General features: G+C 37.7%; 5 protein-coding genes across 6 annotated transcripts; 2 read left to right on the top strand and 3 right to left on the bottom strand.

The window, feature by feature from the left end:
* Positions 1–156: 156 nt before the first annotated feature.
* On the bottom strand, positions 157–2,048 carry LOC103948244 (mitochondrial pyruvate carrier 4). Its single transcript, XM_009359256.3, has 5 exons — positions 1,891–2,048; positions 1,332–1,430; positions 1,174–1,226; positions 614–687; positions 157–428 (listed from the first exon to the last, which is right to left on the bottom strand). The coding sequence occupies exons 1-5, from the start codon at positions 1,943–1,945 to the stop codon at positions 383–385; spliced, it is 327 nt and encodes a 108-aa protein (XP_009357531.1). The 5' UTR covers positions 1,946–2,048; the 3' UTR covers positions 157–382.
* An 834-nt stretch (positions 2,049–2,882) lies between these two features.
* Positions 2,883–3,726, top strand: LOC103948318 (probable carboxylesterase SOBER1-like). The gene is made up of 3 exons (XM_009359324.2): positions 2,883–3,154; positions 3,473–3,542; positions 3,634–3,726. Exons 1-3 carry the CDS (start codon positions 2,883–2,885, stop codon positions 3,724–3,726), a joined length of 435 nt encoding a protein of 144 aa, XP_009357599.2.
* Positions 3,727–4,837: 1,111 nt separating this feature from the next.
* On the top strand, positions 4,838–6,604 carry LOC103948243. Of its 2 annotated transcripts, none has more exons than XM_009359254.3 (2): positions 4,838–5,698; positions 6,224–6,604. In XM_009359254.3, exon 1 carries the CDS (start codon positions 4,981–4,983, stop codon positions 5,629–5,631), a length of 651 nt encoding a protein of 216 aa, XP_009357529.2. In that variant the 5' UTR covers positions 4,838–4,980; the 3' UTR covers positions 5,632–5,698; positions 6,224–6,604. The 2 variants fall into 2 exon arrangements, with proteins under 2 accessions (XP_009357529.2, XP_009357528.2); XM_009359253.3 differs by lacking the exon at positions 6,224–6,604 and adding an exon at positions 6,051–6,209.
* A 4,628-nt stretch (positions 6,605–11,232) lies between these two features.
* On the bottom strand, positions 11,233–13,821 carry LOC103948242 (serine/threonine/tyrosine-protein kinase HT1-like). Its single transcript, XM_009359252.3, has 3 exons — positions 12,655–13,821; positions 11,890–12,345; positions 11,233–11,621 (listed from the first exon to the last, which is right to left on the bottom strand). The coding sequence occupies exons 1-3, from the start codon at positions 13,072–13,074 to the stop codon at positions 11,373–11,375; spliced, it is 1,125 nt and encodes a 374-aa protein (XP_009357527.2). The 5' UTR covers positions 13,075–13,821; the 3' UTR covers positions 11,233–11,372.
* A 1,412-nt stretch (positions 13,822–15,233) lies between these two features.
* On the bottom strand, positions 15,234–18,508 carry LOC103948316 (probable splicing factor 3A subunit 1). Its single transcript, XM_048591360.1, is given in 4 exon segments — positions 15,234–15,685; positions 16,284–16,903; positions 16,906–17,364; positions 17,367–18,508. Coding segments are annotated over 4 exon segments (2,007 nt in total). The 5' UTR covers positions 18,004–18,508; the 3' UTR covers positions 15,234–15,394.
* Positions 18,509–19,458: the final 950 nt, after the last annotated feature.

Genomic DNA, 19,458 nt, shown 5'->3' with positions numbered 1-19,458 from the left:
AGGAAAATACTGCACTACTCTCTTCCTATATGGGAGTAGGCCGCAGCCCGCCAACCGTGCGGGAGTGAACAACAGAACCAGGGAAATTGGGGGAGGAGGGATTACAAAATATGTACTGCCCAGATTTAGATATATGCACTGCAAATCAAAATAATATAGCAGAGATTTGGAGAGGAAATTTATTAGCGAATTAGGGATTTTTTTCAGTTGCAAACTGAATCAAACAGAGAAGTACAAACTATCCGTTACCACATCAAACTCGACTATCCAGATCCCTCCAAGAAGGCGGCAACATGAAATCAAATTCAATAGAAACGGAAGGGAAGGAGGCGACATGAGCCTTGGCACCCATGACAAGACGTGGTTGGTACAATTTTCGCCATCATTCTTCAGCAACTGCTGCTTCTTTCTCCGAGAAATAGTCATGCCTGGAAAAAGTAGAAGATTATCTCATACAGATGTTCGTGTCATGATGAACACGCCATAAAAAAGTTTTGATCGGTTCCAGTTAACCATTGATAACAAGCACTGTTTAGTGAACTATTTAGTAAGAGCTATCCCTTTTATCATCACCAAAATTTCATCAAAACAATTAACATTACATTGAACTTACCGTATTTTACGACTGAGTTGGTAGAGGCCTGTCCCTGCCATTGCTACATTCACGCTAAAAAGATTCCAGTTCTTCTGCAATTATGAATCGCAGAACGCAAAGCTCAAAATCCAGTAAAAACTCCATCCAGGAAAGCTCCAATATACAGAATCAAGAAGAAAACCACAAGGCTAATCCTTAATGCATGCACTTTCACTCATCTGTTACCCCAAGTCCCTTTCTATGTTCTATTTCCACATCAAAGAACATCCATGACTCTCTTGTTCTTATGACGAATATTATGCATCCACGGTTTTGGAACTCACAAGTTTACTGAAAGCCGGTCTATCATCTAAGGAAACCTGAAATCTAATTCTCGAACCTATCTCTCCTTGGAAAGTAATGCCAAATCCACATAAGATACATTCCTAGTGTTCATGATCTAAAATTTGGTAACAACAAAAAGAGAACGACAAAAAGTAAGCACAAGCTGTTTGACACTTCCTGGACCGAGCAACTATCATCGATCTTCTGATCTTCTAGAGGTAGGAAGGAACATTATATCGATTAGTTCAACTTACCGGAGTAATGACGGTGCTATAACGTGACCAGACAACTCCGGTGCATGCAACCGCTGGGTACAAAACAAAAACGGGAAAAACATTAATTTGAGGCGAGACCAGACAAATCCACTACTCTCGTATAGAACATGAAACAACAACATATGTACAGAACAAACCTATTTGCTGAGGATATGAAAGGTTTTCTGGTGGTTTAGCGAAGTCAGCAACATTAGCTATGCTGATTCCCCATTTAAATGTGGGAGCCCAAAAGTGAACTGCAATCAAACAAATTTTCCACTACACTTGATCAAGAAAAATAAGCGCAAACAATTCAAAGAATAAAACTTGAACACATTGGTCTAACGGAAGACTTGGCGCAAAACCGAATGCACTCACGTCAAACAATACATGCATCCGATCCCACTTAACGAAATAAGGCTTGGTGGTTGTTGTTTAAACATATTGAACTAAATTCTAAAGAACCAACTACTTTTCCAACTTCTAATTTCTTGGTAAAAAGCTCAATTGGGTGTCTTTATCAAAAACCTAATTAAAAATATACGATCAAAGAAGAAAAGGGTACGAGAACCAGCTCAGTCAATCCAACGCAGAAGATCTAAGTCTTGAAAAAGGTTGCAAATTAAAAAATGGAAAATATAAAGATGTGAAAATTCGAATAAAAATATATCGAGATTAAGATAATTCGGATGTGAAATCGGAGGAAGTGGGACTCACTGGTTTTAGGGCCGGCCGGGTGATTCCACAGCGCTTGGAGCTTCGTAGCCGCCATGGATTGTTCTCTCTCTAAGCTCTGTAACTCGCGAAAGTCAGAGAGACCAATATATCTGTTTGTGTTTTGAGATGGCCAGTAGTGTTTAGCCACGTGTGACTTAAAGGCGGGCTGGTCTAACGAAATGGATCCTCTTTGATCTCTTTCCACCTAATCCACAAAATATGTTATTCGGGTTATTGAAATTTGATTTAACGATTACAAACAGATGACATTTTAAAGTTATAATAACTGTAGTTATTGCATTAAATTTCAACAGTCACGATCACGAACTTGATGAATTAAGTGGAAAGAGATCTGGATACTTTCCTTAACGAAATATTTTCTGTAGCAGTTGTAAAGGCGCTAGGTAAAACTGCGATTTTTTTATTTTTATTTTTTACTTTTAACATATGATATTGTATTTGATGGCGAGGAGGGTGGCTACGATTTTAAGCTTGCGTTAACATGTAATTTTAATTTTTAACTGCCGTTAATCTTCCAAAAATTCAACAATTATCTCCATAAAACTGTAAGATATATCCACGATTTTTTGTTCTATTTTGCAAAGAAAACTATCATGACGATTTTTGCTTAACACTAAGTTAACTATGACACTGCAAATATTTGGTTACAAATTTTAGACTTATGGTTAAATTTTGACAAGTCGTCATTTAGAAAGGTTACAATTTGTATTGACCACTTACGAGCGAAACCAGTTGCCATAAAAAGCGTTGGCATGCGGGCTTAAGTTAAGCTCCATTGCTCTTAGAACTGGAGTCTCAAAAAAATTAGGGAATGGTTAATGTTGAAACTGCAGAAATCACTTTTTCTGTTATAGAAAGCATGCCTCAATTTTAATGTTGCAGAGATATCCTTGTGCTGATTACGACTTTATGAAGAGCATACTTAGTTCTAAAGCAAGTCAGTACGATCTAATGGCATTCAGTATGCTGATATGCTTGTTCTTGAAGATGGTGCTGTGATGCCTTCTTGGTTTGACATCCACGAGAAGAAAGGTGGTCTGCTTAAACCCGTTAAGAATGTGCATAAGATGATAGACAATGAGACAGAAGCTGGCACAAATCCTAGTAATGTCCTTGTGTGTGGATTCAGTCAAGGTGGTCGGTCTCTTTCTCTATGCACTCACATTTACAGTTACACTGTTAGAAAGACTTGCGCGTTGAATTCCTTACTGTTGGTAACTCGAAAATACAATCTTTTTATCAGGTTCCTTGGCATTGGCAAGTGTTCTGCTATACATACCCTAAAACTTTGGGAGGAGGTGCAGTGTTTGGTCGATGGCTTCCTTTCAATTCATCTCTGATGGAACAAATAAAACCAGAACCGAAAATTGTACTTTTCAGAAGTTTATCGTGATTAGCATTCGTTATCGTGCTTCAAACTCGAAAAATCATGTTCACCATTGTTGTGATACCATCATCGCCATCATCCTGGACTTTGTCCCATTCATTTGATATATTTCAAATGAAATATTATCTTCCGTTATGTCTAGTTTGTGGTCTCAATGTTAAATTTGGTTGACAGGAACTGGTCGTTTCGTCAAACAAGCTGGAGAAGCAGTGTCAAACAAGCTGGTGTAAGCTGCGGGTTGAAGGTAATAATATGCGAGCAACACAACATTCCTTAAATGCACGCATACTCCACGTTTATGCAACTCCTACATTTCACCCGTTTCTAAACTGCAGGCTTATCCTGGTCTTGGTCATTCAGTAACCAATGAGGAGCTCAAGAAACCTGGAATCATGGATCAAAAACTCATCCACGTAGTTCGATCTTGATGGTTTACCGGAATGCAGAGCTTTAATCCGATTAGTGTTAAATTTTTATAAACGTGCGAAATTCAAAACTCGTGGTTCATATTTGACCATTGTGATTCGTGTAACATTAGCTTTTTCTCGAATTGGATTCGGCAGAACTGTAAGTTGCTCTTGTGTGAACTTTCTTTCACTTAACTTCCTATTATTCCCAGTGGCCTTCGTGCATCGCTCATCAGGGTGCTCCCATTTGACGTATATAAATTTTTTTATTGGAAGTTTATAGAATTTTCAGATCCTACTCAAAATTAAAAAAACACAAAGCATATGTACAACGTTGTCTAACACATTGTCCCTTTTTGGATTTTAAAAACAGTTGTATGTTTTCAATTTCCAAGTCAACAAGATATAGCGCAAAATGCACGTTACTACGAAATGGAACTCGTATCCGAAACATGACATCCTACTTGCAGTGCTATATTATTCAAACATCTATTCAATAAACTCCTTTTGACGCAGTCTAAATTGCTTGGCATTTAAAATACTCAGCTCCTTGTCTTGTATTAACACTAGAAAACATACTAAAGATGTCACTGTGACAAATATTCTAAATTTATCATATTCTGATGTATAATTAATATTTTTACATAACAGCATACGATTGATTTAGAATACTATCACATTTATAATCTCATTACGTATTTTCCTTTAACCTTGTAGATACGGCCAAAATAGCTATGCAACTATTACAATATTATCACACATTATCACGTGTAACAAAGCGCAATTCATTTGATGCAGTACTGCAGATATTCATGTTGCATGATAGTTGTTAATGATGCGGCACCGCAGATAAGGCCAAAGCTTCGACTGAGAAAGTCATACCAACCCTACGTACAATTAATCATATCATACTTAGTTAGTCCCACCACATCACAACCGTCCAAGCAATCCAATTCAGTATTCACTCACTCTGATGAGACTGCATGTACAAATACAGTCAGTAGTCCCGCGTCGCACATGAACACTTGCCCAATCAGAACCTAACTTTCAAAAACTCATTACAGTCATCACCCCATCACCAACTCCAATGCCTCTCCTCTCTCTCTCTCTCTCTCTCTCTCTCTCTCTCTCTTCTCTGAATCTGGAATATAACCTCAGCAAACCCTTCTAAGGCCAGAGATTCTCTCTCTCTCTCATCTCTCCCTCTTCCTCTATCTAAAAACCTCACCATCTTCATCGCCAACTGTAAGTCTTTGCTTCACCAACAATTAAACCATGAAGAAGCTCTACCGAAAGGGAGCGGTTCATCCGTCACCACCAATCATATCAGACCACCTGGCCTTTCTTCCCGCCACCATCCTCACCCTGGCGGCGGCTCTGTCACCCGAGGACAGAGAAGTCCTGGCTTACCTTATCTCCTGTTCTAACTGCTCCGTCAACTTATCCTCCTCATCCTCGTACGCTCCTCCACGTAATAGGACAACCGCCACCGCCAAAAAGACGGCAGCAGCAAAGGGCGGCAGCGGGAGCGGTGGGGTTGGCGGGGACCACCCGGCTAGGTTTAACTGCGACTGCTTCAGGTGCTACACGAGTTACTGGGTCAGATGGGACGAGTCGCCAAATCGCCAACTCATCCACGAGATCATCGATGCTTTTGAAGATGAGCTGCTGACTGAGAGCAAAGGGTTTTCATCAAAGACTAGTAGGAAGGAGAGGAGGAACAAGAGTAGGGCTAATAATGGCTCGGGTGAGTTGAAGAGGTCCGAGTTGAGTGTGAAAAGGAAGGAGCTGGCTCAGTCTCACACGGCGGATCAAGAGGCCGGTGGTGGCGGCGGAGAGGTTGTTGAGGAAGCCTCGGAAAAAGGGTCAGTGAGAAGGTTTGTGAGCTTTCTTGGAGAGAGAATATGGGGTGTGTGGAGTCAATAATTATTGGGTTAAGTTCTTCTGCTTCCCTGAAGACGGTAATTAAGCTCTAATATGGCTTAATTTTGAGGTGGGTTTTAGCTAAATTCCATCTTCTTCATCTTCATGTTCAAAGAAAAAACTACTTTGTTTTTTTTTTTTTTGGCTGCCCATAAATTACGCCTTCATGTTTATGTAAAAAGAAAATGGGTAATTAAATTTTGACTTTTGGAGTCATGATCACAACTTAGTTTCAGTTTTTATCAGTGCGGTCTAGCACTTAATTAACAAATTATGAATGTTAAAAATATTTGCATACAGTGTGCTTTTTAATTAGATAGTATATATGGTTGGATCATTGATGCGGTATATGTTCAATGTTAATTTAGCACTGTGATAAGCCTACTTAGTAATATTTTCTTTGTTTTTTTATCCTTAAGAAGAGGACATATTTTCTTGAGGAGAAAAGGCCAAAATGGAATACGAAATACAGGGAATATGAAGGAAAAAAGAAAGAGAAAGCCTGGAAATACTTTTGTGATTGTTTTGTGTGGCATGCGGGGAATGGGTGGCTCCTTTCCTTTGTTTGTCTTTTGACTGTCTAATTTCCTCCTAGGGTTTTGACTGCACAAGTGCAACTGCGGAATTAGAAAGCTGGTTTGTTTGTATTGCAACAATGTCGAACAATCCATCGTTTGTGTCTTTTTTCATTTTGGTCGTAACTCCGTCGTTCTTTTCTAAGCAAGAATATTTGGCAAATTATTGCCAAATTCACAGTGTGAACTGGATGCATGGGTGTTTCCGTTCCTATTAAAAATGTCATCAATCATATACTACTACATTTCACCTCAACTTTTATATGTAACTTTGCACGATTGTCTTGTAATATAACTATCACATGGAATCTGTGATAGGTTTATAAAGTAAGTAATGATACTTTAGGTACACTACTTTGTATTTATAAAACTAAGAGAAATGTTAAAGAGGCTTTTTCAAAGTGAGACTCTTTATAGATTCTTTGTCACCTCATAGTTTAATGTTAATTCTGTATCAAAACTATAAATCATTGTGTCAATAACTTGAGGTAATAGAGAGTTCATAAAAAGTGTTACTATTTTAAATCTCCTTAGCATTTTAAAGTGAGAATTTTAATAGCTTGAGCTAAATCACGCAATAAATTAACAAAATATAGTGCTAGTGACTTTGAGTAATTGAATAGAATCAAATATCGAGGCATTGAGATATGAAATTCCTCCTTGAGGAGCGATGGGGATGTTTCGCTGCTGTCGCACTAGACAATGTTGACATTCGGCAACACAAAAAGTAACGAGATAAAGTGTATTCGTTCAAAGCAAAGGATCCAAAACCCAGAAGAATCCCTCTATTGCAAACCCTCTTTTCATTGTTTCCCAAGGTCATTGCTCTTTCCAAGGCTATTAAATTATGCATACCAATTATTTTCTTCTTATTTAGCCCATTTCCTTGGTCGACCGAGTTATATTCAGGCCGCTGGTAAATTAATAATGTTAAGAATTCTCCTTGATCTTCATGTTGCACTTACGAAAGAAAAGTAGCAAGTGCTTCTAAAAAACTAGTCACAAATGAATACGTATTTGAATAATTGAAATTAAAAAATTATCATTGGACACTTGTCTATTTGTGATTGGATTTCAACAACACTTGCTGTTTTTCTTTCAGTAGCAAAGCATGGTTCTACTTTATATGATGCATGCTCAAACTTTTCATCGTCTAATTTTAAGATTGCTATATATAAACACCAAATTGATGTTTATTGTTTAATAATTACAAATACCCAAAAAAAAAAAAAAAAAAAAGGGAAAATTGGTGGTCTTTCCTTTTTTTGGGTTGAAAACTTGGTGGTGTTTCAATTGAGTTGAATTGCATTAATCCTTTTGAGGGATCGCTTAAGACAAAGGGAAAAAAAGGTAGGGGAGAGTTGCAGTTTACCAAACGAAAGGAAAGAGGTTATCCATCACTTTTGTGTATTAGTTTTGTTAATTCCTTTCCACTTAAAAATATAAAATGGAGAAGCCCCAAAAAATCTAGATATTAAAAGCTTCGTTTACAAAAACTAGGGCAAGTGAAAAGACAGATCATGTTTTTCGTTGGTAACTTGTGTAGAAATATTTCGAGTGAGAGTTTGGATTTTAACAACGTAATTAAACAAGAAAATCACTCTCCTTTTTGAAGCGTAAACCCTAACCTTATACAGTTCCACCTAATACGATTATACCAACACATGAAGACACTTGTAAGCATATACCACGTGCGTACTGTATTTAGTGAGCACCAGATATCTGACAACCCCTTGGAAAAATGAGTTTAATAACCCTTATACTTGTCTTTTATTCACTCTATCAACTACACTCACTAATAGACTGAATTTTTTGAGAGATTTTTTAGTGTAATCATCCGTAATTATTACATACAAATTATAGTATAAGTGGAAGTTAATGCATAGTATAGTATTAAATTATAAATACATATACATATTTTAATATCAATGAATTCATAATAATACACAACAACACAGCAGTCACAATCGAAAAATATCTTGAATTGGTTGGATATAAGATGCATTGAACGGATTAAATAATTCATAATAATTCAGTTCATCAAAGTTGAAATTTTCAAAGGGTATTTGGGTATTTTGATCATCAAAAGAAAGAGAATGAAGAACATGATATTCTATGAAATTTTGAACCCTTGTATATGCCTCACCCAGTGCGACCTCTCTCTCGTATTTTTTATATGTATTAATAAGTTAATAACATGCTAAAATTAGGTGAAAGAGAAACCTCTGGAATGCGGACTCTGCATTGTGTTTGCTGGGCCAATAAATAGAGAACGATAGGGGGACAATTGGCTCAGCTCTCAGTGCCTTCAGCAGAAATTCCCCGACAGTTTAGCTTATCATATGGTCAGCTTGCATGCATCTACGTATCATCACCGTACACGTAGCTGTGGAAAACCTAGGAAGTGCATGATCCCGCGTTTTTAGGCAACCAAAACTCATTTAAGTCTCTAAACTGGCAAAGCATTAGTTGAGGATGCGGGTCAAGAAGGTGGTGTGAGTTTAGCACTATTGAATCGAATGAATATTTGATTCAATCATAAGCAAAAATATTAATCAAGATGCAGATTGCAAGGCAACAAACTCTGACATATGCGTTTTAGCTATGAAATGATTACTCGTTAAATATGTTGATTTAGTCGCTATGCTGGTGTGAGTTTAGTACTCTTGAAAACATTGTTAAATCTCACTTGCCCCCTTGTGTCTCACTTTATCACCCTACTGCAAGTTAATTAAAAAATTCCACCAAAGTCGTCGATGTAGCACGTTGAAGTCAAACTGCTTGTTAAATATGTATTTGGTGAAGAAATTTCAAATGTGTGGTTCATGTTGCACGCTGCGCAATATTATTAATCTATATATTTTATAAAATGATTTAAAATAAGGAAGTTTTAATAAAAAGTCTACGGTACTGTTCACTTTAACGAAAAATCACATTTTTACACTAAAAAGTCAATATTGATACTATTCACTTTACCCTTTATTTTGTCCTTATCATTAAAACTAAAGTTTTCAAACTCTTTTCATTAGTTTTCCTTTAAAATAATCTATAATAAGTAGATGATTTAGATGGTTGATATGTTATGCATAGAGCCTTTAAAGGAAGTGATCTTCATTTTTATTTAAAATAAGATTAGTTGTGAGGTACACATCAAATCAAATTTTAACAATCCAAATTTTTTATTTTTCAAGTAGTAGTTCATAGATTATTCTTGCAAAACCAAATCGGAAACATATGAGACATTTAATTGAATTCAAAAAAAATTGATGAACATTATGTTCTAAGAAACATTAAAGTTTGTGCACAATAGGAGCCATGACAATTAAATGGACAAACGGTTTTCGTATTTAATTGAATTTTTGTAAAAATGATTTATTAATAGCGAATTACAAAATAAACATAATTCAGATTGTTAAAATTCGATGTGAAGTGAGTCTCACACTAATCCATACGTTTTCAACAAATAGAAATCACTTTCCTTAAGGGACCTGAATTTCGTGCATAATAGAAGCCATGCAACTGACCAGAAAGCCAACTTGGTGGTGACTGGAGGTGCATGTCGTCGTTCATAGCTTAGTTCTCACGCGTTTCCTCTGACTATTTCTTCTCTTTTTGCCTAATCCTTTTCTGTATCAGAACTGTTTTGTTTTTTTGTTTGTAATTTCTTGGCAAATCCACAGCCCTCATGATTTTAGAGAAATGGAGTAGTGTTTGGTTTCGAGTATCGAATGGATCAAGGGTCAAGAGTCAAGAGTCAAGGGTCAACATATTTTAACAATTTGATTATCATCGTTTAGGCTCATCCACAAATATAAGATGACTGATCACTTGCTTTTGGTTTGTTGCAACTTTTAAAACTGAAGTAAATCACGCTGCGTGTGTGAATATATATATGTGTGTGTGTGTGTGTGTGTGTGACAGCAACTGATATCAAACGCTACGCATTTGTAGCTTTCACGTACAAAGTTTTTATTAATACATAGTTATGCATGCACTGGAACCGTTTCGAAATGCCTTTTTTTTTTTTTTGAAATCACTTATGATAATATTATAAAAAAATTTGATAAAATTATAAATGTTTTTAAAATGACTGAAATTAAAAATGAAAAAAAATATTTTTGAGTTTCAAAAGTATTTAAACTTAAAAGTGTTTTTCAAGAGTTCATTTACATTTTTACTTAAGATTGGTTCTAAAAGCATTTTCACAAAAAACATTTTCTGTTACTTTCAAAACAGTTCCAAACAAGTTCTAAATTTTTAATCCAAAAGTACTTTAAACTTTTTATGTCACATTAATCAAAACTTCTTTAATAACCTAAAAACGCTTTTAATTATTATAAAAGCACTTCTAGCCCTTAACCAATACTACAAAAGCAGATTCCTATTTTAGCGCAGCAGTATCCAATTCAAACGCTTTCGAAATAACAAAACAAAAACGGAATATGCAGAATTAATACAAAGTTTGAAGTATCGTTTAAAACGAATATGCATCAATAATTTTCTTCTTAAAGAGAAATCTTGAATTAATTATCAACATGTCACATTTATATATAAATTTAGAATCCACTTTACTTTCTTTGCGGAAGATACAAGAACTTTGGAAGGAACTTATTGCTACGTATTTTTGCTCAATAACTTTGTTCACGTAGTGAAAAAACTATTAGTGGTGAAGCTTATCCCTCTTTGTCTCACTCGTGTATGATAAAAAATACTACTCTTCTCACATTTTTAATCACCAGATTTGTACCATTTTTCTAATAAAGATGAAACTCACATATGTTGGTGGACCCTACCTCTATTAGAGGGGTGGTAAAAGTATGGTATCAAGAATGTAGTAAGTGTAGCATTACTCGTATATGATTGTAACCTATTTACTTTTCTCTAACTGCTTGAACAAATATTTTTTTTTTCTCAATAAGAATTCTATATCTGAACATTCATTATGATATTTACTGAAAATCAGTGAATCGGAACTAAGCACAGAACCCGTGATCAGTCGGTGTAGGGTTCATACCAAAGCTCACAATCCTCACATACAAAGTTACTTTAGATAATTAAAAGAACATCATGTACAAATTATAATGAACTAATTAGTTTACTAATTAACAACAAAACATATCTTTATCATGAAAATAATAATAATAACTGCATTAATACCTTCTAATGGAGTCAGGCCTGTACAGTTACGGAGGAGCTCAAGGATACACAGCCTTTCAAACGTTCAAGAATTACATTTCTGCTTACCAATCCGGAGTGGTGCGTGAGAGGAAGACCCTCCTTCACACACTCATCATACTTCTCCAAAGTAGACACAATATTGCTGAAATCTGGCCGCTTCGCAGGGTTTTCCGCCCAGCAGCGCTTGATCAGGTGTGCCAGTGCCGGTTGACAACTAGCCGGCATTGGAGGCCGTTCATTCTGCACCATTAGTACAAGTAATGTTACAACACAGCATCTCTATCATCAAATACGAAATTAAATATATTTCTGACACTAATGAAAGGATTTACAATTTGAAAAGAAAAATAATTGTCTTGTTACATATAAGTACACAATCGTAAATTAGATTTTGATGTGCACATGAACTTTTCTTTTTGTAGTTGTAACGAGATATTTAGTTACATGTGCCAAATTGTGATTGGCAGTTACGGAGCATGCAGTATTTGTTTGAAAATAAGCATCTCACCTTCTCAGCCACAGCAAATGCAGCCTGCACAGGGGTCATTCCTTGGAAGGGAAGCAAAGCTGTTGTCAGCTCCCATAGCACAATCCCGAAACTGTAAACATCAACCTTCCGAGAACAAGGTTTCTCCTTGATCATCTCCGGTGCCATCCAACGATAAGTCCCCTTGTTTCCCTTGGCTTCCCGGCACTGCGTTTCAAGACACGATGTACCAAAATCCGCCACCTTAACCCTCATATCATCATTCAGAAGCAAGTTATTTGATTTGAGGTCCCTGTGGATCACCCCTTGTGAATGAAGATACTCCATTCCGCGGGATATGTCAAGAGCTAACCTCAGAATTGTTTCTGTGGACAGAGAATATGGCTCCTTCTTGTTGAGATACATCCTCAATGTTCCTTGTGACATATATTCTGTGATTATACAGTACACAGGAGGCTTTTTACAAGCTGCAATAAACTTTAAAACAAAAAAAATTTCACCAATTTAGAAACACAAAACTCTAATTTAACTACAAGATCTTCAATTATCATATATCATATGATCAGCAAGTGCTGATAGTCGAGGATTACAAGATTAAAACTAGTTTAAAAGTCTATCTCATATTATGAGCTAAAATCATTCCAATTAGAAAAGTGATTTTCACACACTTACGTTTATTTTTGGACATTTGGATTGAATAAATCAAGAGAGAATCGAGAAATAGAAACAAACATCGCTGTGCAGAAATGATTTTCCTTCTATTGGAAATTGGGACATAAATTTTACCTGCACTATGTTGGGATGAAAGAGGCGGGAAAGCAGGGCAACTTCGGACTTGAATTGCTGCTCAAGTAAGCTTCTGGTCTCCTCCCTCTGGTTTGGAATCCTCACCATTTTCACAGCAACAGCTCTCTGCTTGTAGATTCCACGATAAATCCTACTGTGCGCACCAGACGCAAACTTGTTACCAATAAACAGCTGAGAAAGATCAGCAGTCCACTCCTCCTGGTCCTCCTTTGAAACTTCCCAAGTTTCCACATTTTCTGACTCCAGTATCATAGACCATGAATCCAAGCTGTCAAACCTCTTCCTTTCCATGCTGTTCATTTCGGAATTGAACTGGGATTTCTTTGACGAGGAAGGGTTTGGCAAAGGTTTGCTCTTCAACTTTCGCAGACGGAGCTTATGGAAACATGACGTCGCCATTGGTGTTAAGAAAAATTGGCTGGTAGTATATGAAATATGGGGAGATACTTTTTATTTCTGTCAAAACAAACAATCAAAATGTATTTTCCTTCTGAATGTGTGAATTGATTTCATGAAGTGCATGAACTGATTCCGAAACATGGGTGTTGAGGAAAAGTGGATTACATACGTGGGTTTTCATTAAGAACATGTTATCGGCAAAAAAGCTTTGAAATTTTCGGAGAAAAAACACAGAGATAGAAGAACCAAGAGACTATTTTCCATGAAAAAGATAAGCTATTTGTTGTTGTGTATCAAAGCTTGACTAACCGAGTGGAGGAAGAACTCTTGTGATGAAGCAAAGTGGTTCGAGAGAGAAGTAATAATTTCATTTCATGGTTGGAAGAAGAAAATGGAGGTTCAAAAGGAAGAGAAAATGCAGCAAGAAAGTGAAGATTTTGCAGACGAAGAGAGAGAGAGAGAGAGAGAGAGAGAGATTTTTTTGTTGTTTTGTTTGTGATAGGATAAGGAGGATTAGGTCATTCAGCAGTTGAAAAGACGAATTCAAAGGCAGAGATTTCAGGGGTAGCTCGTGATTGCTCGCTTCAAAGTTTACTTTTCTGTTTCGATCGATCGAGAGAGAGAGAGAGTCCAGCTACTTCTTTTGTTGTGTTTCTGTGGCAGGTTCTTTTTAGCATCATCAAGGCTAAGTGGTTACAGTGGAAAGGTCTTTAACTGTAATGCCACTTGCTCCCTACTCAAATGTCATACAAACAAAGAGAAAAACTTCTTGCGTTACTCTGACGCTGTTCCGAACTAATTATCAATTATAATAGAAAAAGTAGAAACGTGTGATATAATGCTTAATTCCCTTATAATATCGCCACTTGTCATCATGGTATAGGTAAGAAGAAGAAGAAGAAGAACGTCATACGTGGCAAGGGGCTTCACCCAGAAATGAAATTTACACAACCGACAAGGACTGGTGGGCTGAGCGACAATTGAAAAGTGGCAGAACTTGATCCACATCATGTTACATGTTGGGTTTTTCTAACAAAAATAATTTCTTATTTAAAGAACGATTCCAAGCCAATAAGGCTCCCAACTTTGCAATGGTTGGAAAATGAACGTCTATCTTCACAGCCTTACTCTTACTTTGCAAAGAGGTTGTTTCCACGACGGTCATGGGTTCGAGTAAAAATTAAATAATTGCATCAACAACTCTTTCTTCTTTAATCAATATTAATCAAGAGGAGAATCTAGGATTCAGACAAAATGATCTATTACTCTTCCCATCATATGATATGCTTTTGTATACAAGCGATTTAGTATATTACTACGCTAAGCTACACTAAGAGGAAGGGAGAAGGTTTGAACTGAAGACACAGTAAATTACAGTGAAATATCCTACTCAACAAATCAATCCACCACGTGCCATCATACGATATCCTCAACAATGCCTAATCTTCTTCATATCCAGATTAATATATCCCTTGATTCTTGAAGAAAACTTTGATGGCTCTGATTTATGTCAACATAATACCAGGTATAATACTTGGAGCCCTAAAATTAAATACTCATCCCACAACTTTATTCCAAACTTAAGGAAAAAAGAGTGGATGTGGGGTGGGGAGCTGAGAGAGAGAGAAGAAAGTGTTGTCTTCTCATTTCAAAATAATTCTTTAGGAAATTAGGAGTACAAAGCAATCATTCTTAGGTTTTGGAATCAGATTAAAGAGCAAGCATGCATATAAAGAAATGAATATTACCTAAATTTAATGTGCTGATATGATCGTTGGAATTAGATTAAAAAGTTTATATTCCGCTACTTGTCACAAGAACCTGAGTGGTTCTCAGCAGTTGATGTTTTTCAGAGTTTACATAAATCAAACCCGGCCATGGCATTGCCATCAGTGTTGATCTAACCGGTTCCACTGGCCATTTTATGTGTCCAAACAGGCACAGAGATATCAAAACCATAAAACCAAATATTCCCAAGAGGAAGAACCTGCATTGCTAAAAAGGAACCGTAATCAAATATACAAGCAAACGACTACGTATGGCTAAAGCAAATAGGAACTAATCAATCTATTCCCATTCTCCTTGAGAGAGAATCGCTGATGCGCCAAATCTGCATTAGATACGATAACCAGCATCAGTTTAATGACAACAATGACACCTTCAGAATAAAATCATCTTATTAATGCATGATCGACAGATAATCCACCATATAAGCATCAAATAAAACAGAATTAAAGAGTTCAACATGATATATTGCGTATTCTCACTGTAACGAAAAAATTCCAACAAGCAGCTTAATCGTCCTGGTCACCATATCCGATCACCTCTTTCTTCCACCACGCTCTCGTACTGAAAGGGTAAGTGTTTCTCCAGCTCCAACATTGTAGTAAGCAAGCGACAAATTGTCCTTGAGAAAGCCGGGTTTTGCACGAAGCTGAATCTCCGAGGAAATTTTTTCTTTCAGCTTAACAACAGATTCAGACAAAGACTGCACTGTAATCTCCAAAAATTGCCCCTTAAGATTACCTTCATTGGCACTAGGACAGAAACTCTGATGCAAACAGGTCCCCGATGCTGTGCCAGAAACCGATCCTCCGGAATAAGCATATATATTTGATGTGAATTACATGAGTACTTCACAACCATACAGTTGTAATGTAATTTTTTTCTCGTGCATCTGTTTGCTTATAAGGGGACTTGACCCCTTTGTATAAGCCATAGGTGAGCCCAAAACGTCCTAAGTTCTTAATTCTCTCAACCCTATCAATTATTGCGTCAACATGGAGAAGAAGTGACATTTATTCAGAGCTACTTTGTATAATTTCTCGAGTTAACGTGTAACGAGCACAACACTCATTAGAAAGTGGTTGAAAAGCAATTATGTTCTTGGTGATGGCCTACACGTAGATCTGTGTTGGCGCTTGAATAGACCTGTCTTTGGAGCTCCGTGCCAGAAAGTTGTTAAGTATGATAATTGGCTTGAGCAGTCAGAAAGTACTTTAAATTCTACACTCATCTCTTCTTATCAACAGACAATTAAGGACTATGAGTGGTCGTTTGACACAATCATCTTTATTTTCGTAGTGGTCTCTGTCATCGGGGTTTCTTTGGTTGGCTTTACGTCTTCATCTTCTTATCCTTTAGTGGGCTCTCTATTCAGCCCAAAAACACTAGATATTATCTTAATAAATCTAAAAAACCATGCGTTAACCATTGTCAAGCTTCTGCCGCTTTGGCTTGGGCTCTTCTGGAAGTGGTGGACAGGCTTCTTCAGGTGGTGGTGGTGGTGGAGGCATGACCTGAGGCAAAGGCGGCGGTGGCATCAATTGCATTGTAGGTAAAGGAACAGGGAAAGGAATACAGGCACGGGGAACTTGCGTGGGTTTAAAACACGGGACTGTGTTTAGAGGAACACAAGGTAGATTCAAGGTCGGACCAGGTGGCGGGAGAAGAGTACGAGCTGAAGGCACATTCAATTTTGGAGGAGGTGCTGTAGGACCGGGAAGGTTCCTTGCATCATTGTTAAGAACATAATTTTGTTTAAAGCCAATGGTTCCAGTGTGACCATCCCATATGACCTGCTTTTCTTGCTCATCTTTCTTTTTTTCGATCTCAACCCTGACAGTATTAGAAACCTCTTCCTCTGTGGTACCGAAAATATCAGGACGGGTTCTTGCAAGTCCCATAATGTTCCTTGAGATTTCGTCATCCTGAGCAAGAGTAGTATCCCTAATCTTAGCAAACATCCTCTCTTTCTGATCTTTGAATTTCGGATCAATGAGAGAAATCCTCATGTATTCAGACATCTCACTGATTGGAATAAGCTCCTGGTGACTGGCAAAACAACATACTTCGTTGAGTCTCTCTCGGCATGAATCCTCTCCTCTGGTCTCCTCCAGTTCTTCACAACTCTCATCGGTTCTTCTACGTCCTTTGTCGCCAACCCCTCTTCAACAAGCTGCATCTCTTCGTCATCCATTTCCATTTCAATCTCCTTATCAAACTCGACAACATCTTCTTCCATATCCGTGACCCTGATCCTCCTAGAAACCTCCTCAACCGTCATCGGAGAAGGTAAATACTCATCCTCATTGTCCACAAAATCTACTGTCTCAACGACCACAAAATCAAACCAATCAATCATAGCCATTTGGATCCTTTCCCGCTCAATCTCATCCTCCACCTTCCGCCTTTCCTTCTCTTGTGACTGCTCCCACTCCAGCCGGTTTGCACACCGTTCAAGCACGGTTTCCATGTCTGCAACACTTCGCCTAAGCTTCTCTGTTAAAGCGGCATCAACACCTTCGAATACGCATCAGCAAGAGAGGTAAAAAACGCAAACATCACACTGCCCGGCTTCAGAAAATTGAACTGGGAGTTCTTGATTTCCCTGCTTGTCAATCCCGCCAAAAATGACTTCCCGTTTCGAGCCACGAACTGGGCTGTCAGCTTAACAATGTCCAACTCTTCCCCAGTAATCCCTTCCGGAATCCGAACAGTATACTGCTCAGCTTCCGGTGTCTCGATTGCCTCTTGCACCGTTTTAAACTGGGCAGAGGGATCAGGCGTTGGTGACCCTGCTCCACCATCTGAGGCGGGAGCCGGTGGCGCCGCCAACTCTGGCGCGGCAGAGTCTGCATGTTGCTGATTCCGGTCCCGGAATTCAGACAACCAATGCTGATAATACGCATGGTAAGGACTTAAAGAACTCAAAAAGTCGAACTTCGAATTTCCAGAATTTTCAGCGACGATTCTTTTCACGAATTCGGGTCCGTTTTTCGCCACGAAGTGCGCGGTTTTGTCGACGATGGTTCTGATGTCTTGGGGAGGACGTATGACGCCGATAATCCTAGTGTGCGACGTCGTTTTGGATTCCGAAATGGCAAGCGTGAAGCTTCCATCGGAAGCAGGATCCTTTGACAGCGACATTGAAACGTCGGAATCGATTTTCTGAATCTCTCGAAAAGTTCGGTACCGATCGAAAGAGCGAATCGAACCCGGACGGAATTCGAACACCGGAATCGAAAAACGGAAACAATTTGTAATCTTTTGAAGCAAAACGAATAAATTGTTGCAAATTCTAGAGAGAGAAAGTAGCTTGGGGTTTATGATCGCTGCTCTTCTGGGTTCTGAAAGCAAGAACGAACTGCTGAACTTATAATTCACATTGTTTATATACAGATATTTGGATACTAATTACCGTAGGAAATCCAGAATCCTAATTCCTAATGGAATCCAAGTTTCAAATGGGAGATACAAAACAGTAGTGATTTTGCAGAAACAGCCCAACAAGTCTGATACCTCTTTCTCAAAGCCCGCTAAAACATAGGCCCAAAAAGGAAGGCTTCTCTTCTTTTTCTTTTTTGAATAAACAATATTATCTATACAAAATATGAGGGATGTGGACTTAGCCTCACAGTAGGCTTCTCTTCTCTCTTGATTTCTTGGCATGTTCATTTCACTTATATGGAATGGTTATTCCAATTATTCACGTCCTTAACTTCTCCGTGTTTACTAATACATATAAAATAGTGAGATTAACTAATCAACTACTTGATTATGTACCCATTCCTTCTCGTTTAAACATATAAAATAGTCAGATTAAATCACAACTTTCTCGTTTAAAGTAAGTACATATTGTTGTTAAGCTCAAAATTGAGAAATCAATAAAAATCAATATGGTCAATTCTTGGTTGGTTCGGGATGTAAAGCTAGATTATAAACCAAAGGATTTGAGTGGTTCACCCCTAAAGATGAGCTATGTCCACTGTAATGATTTGATATATATTTGATGTGAATTACATGAGCACTTCACAACCATATAGTTGTAATGTAATTTTCTTCTTGTGGATCCGACCGCTTATAAGGGGACCTGACCCCTTTGTATAAGCCATAAGTGAGCCCAAAACGTCCTAAGCTCTTAATTCTCTCAACCCTATCATTTATTGCGTCGAACATGGAGAAGAAGTGACGTTTATTCAAAGTTACTTGTATAATTTCTCGAGTTAACGTGTAACGAGCACAACACTTAATAGAAAGTGGCTGAAAAGCACTTTACCCGAGGCTATGTTTGACAATATTCATATCCATTCATAGACTTATGTTCTTGGTGATGGCCTACACGTAGTTTTGTGTTGGCGGCTAAATGGACCTGTCTCTGGAGCTTCGTGCCAGAAAGTTGTTAAGTATGATAACTGGCTTGAACAGTCAGAAAGTACTTTAAATTCTACACTCATCTCTTCTTACCAATAGACAATTAAGGGCTATGAGTGGTTGTTTGACACAATCATCTTTATTTTCGTAGTGGCCTCTGTCATCGGGGTTTCTCTGGCTAGCTTGCATGACCAGCGTTTTGATCTTCTTATTCTTTAGTGGGCTCTCTAT

The sequence above is a fragment of a genome, unplaced genomic scaffold (genome assembly GCF_019419815.1).
Source record: "Pyrus x bretschneideri cultivar Hongxiangsu unplaced genomic scaffold, Pyrus_bretschneideri_v1 Contig33, whole genome shotgun sequence".
Taxonomy (NCBI): domain Eukaryota; kingdom Viridiplantae; phylum Streptophyta; class Magnoliopsida; order Rosales; family Rosaceae; genus Pyrus; species Pyrus x bretschneideri.
Note: the sequence above shows the minus strand (reverse complement) of the source record. Positions and strands in the feature narration are given on the sequence as shown.

Bases quoted from the DNA above. Each gene is read 5' to 3' on its own strand.
- LOC103948243 (XM_009359254.3), top strand. From the start codon at position 4,981: ATGAAGAAGCTCTACCGAAAGGGAGCGGTTCATCCGTCACCACCAATC.
- LOC103948242 (XM_009359252.3), bottom strand. From the start codon at position 13,074: ATGGCGACGTCATGTTTCCATAAGCTCCGTCTGCGAAAGTTGAAGAGC. The intron at 12,346-12,654 runs GTAAAATTTATG...TTTGTTTTAAAG, and splicing joins TTCATCCCAACATAGTGCAG to TTTATTGCAGCTTGTAAAAA. The intron at 11,622-11,889 runs GTGAGATGCTTA...CTAATGGTGCAG, and splicing joins CATTTGCTGTGGCTGAGAAG to AATGAACGGCCTCCAATGCC.
- LOC103948318 (XM_009359324.2), top strand. From the start codon at position 2,883: ATGCTTGTTCTTGAAGATGGTGCTGTGATGCCTTCTTGGTTTGACATC. The intron at 3,155-3,472 runs GTTCCTTGGCAT...TTTGGTTGACAG, and splicing joins AAATACAATCTTTTTATCAG to GAACTGGTCGTTTCGTCAAA. The intron at 3,543-3,633 runs GTAATAATATGC...TCTAAACTGCAG, and splicing joins GTGTAAGCTGCGGGTTGAAG to GCTTATCCTGGTCTTGGTCA.
- LOC103948244 (XM_009359256.3), bottom strand. From the start codon at position 1,945: ATGGCGGCTACGAAGCTCCAAGCGCTGTGGAATCACCCGGCCGGCCCT. The intron at 1,227-1,331 runs GTTTGTTCTGTA...TTTTGTACCCAG, and splicing joins TTCATATCCTCAGCAAATAG to CGGTTGCATGCACCGGAGTT. The intron at 429-613 runs GTAAGTTCAATG...TACTTTTTCCAG, and splicing joins CAACTCAGTCGTAAAATACG to GCATGACTATTTCTCGGAGA.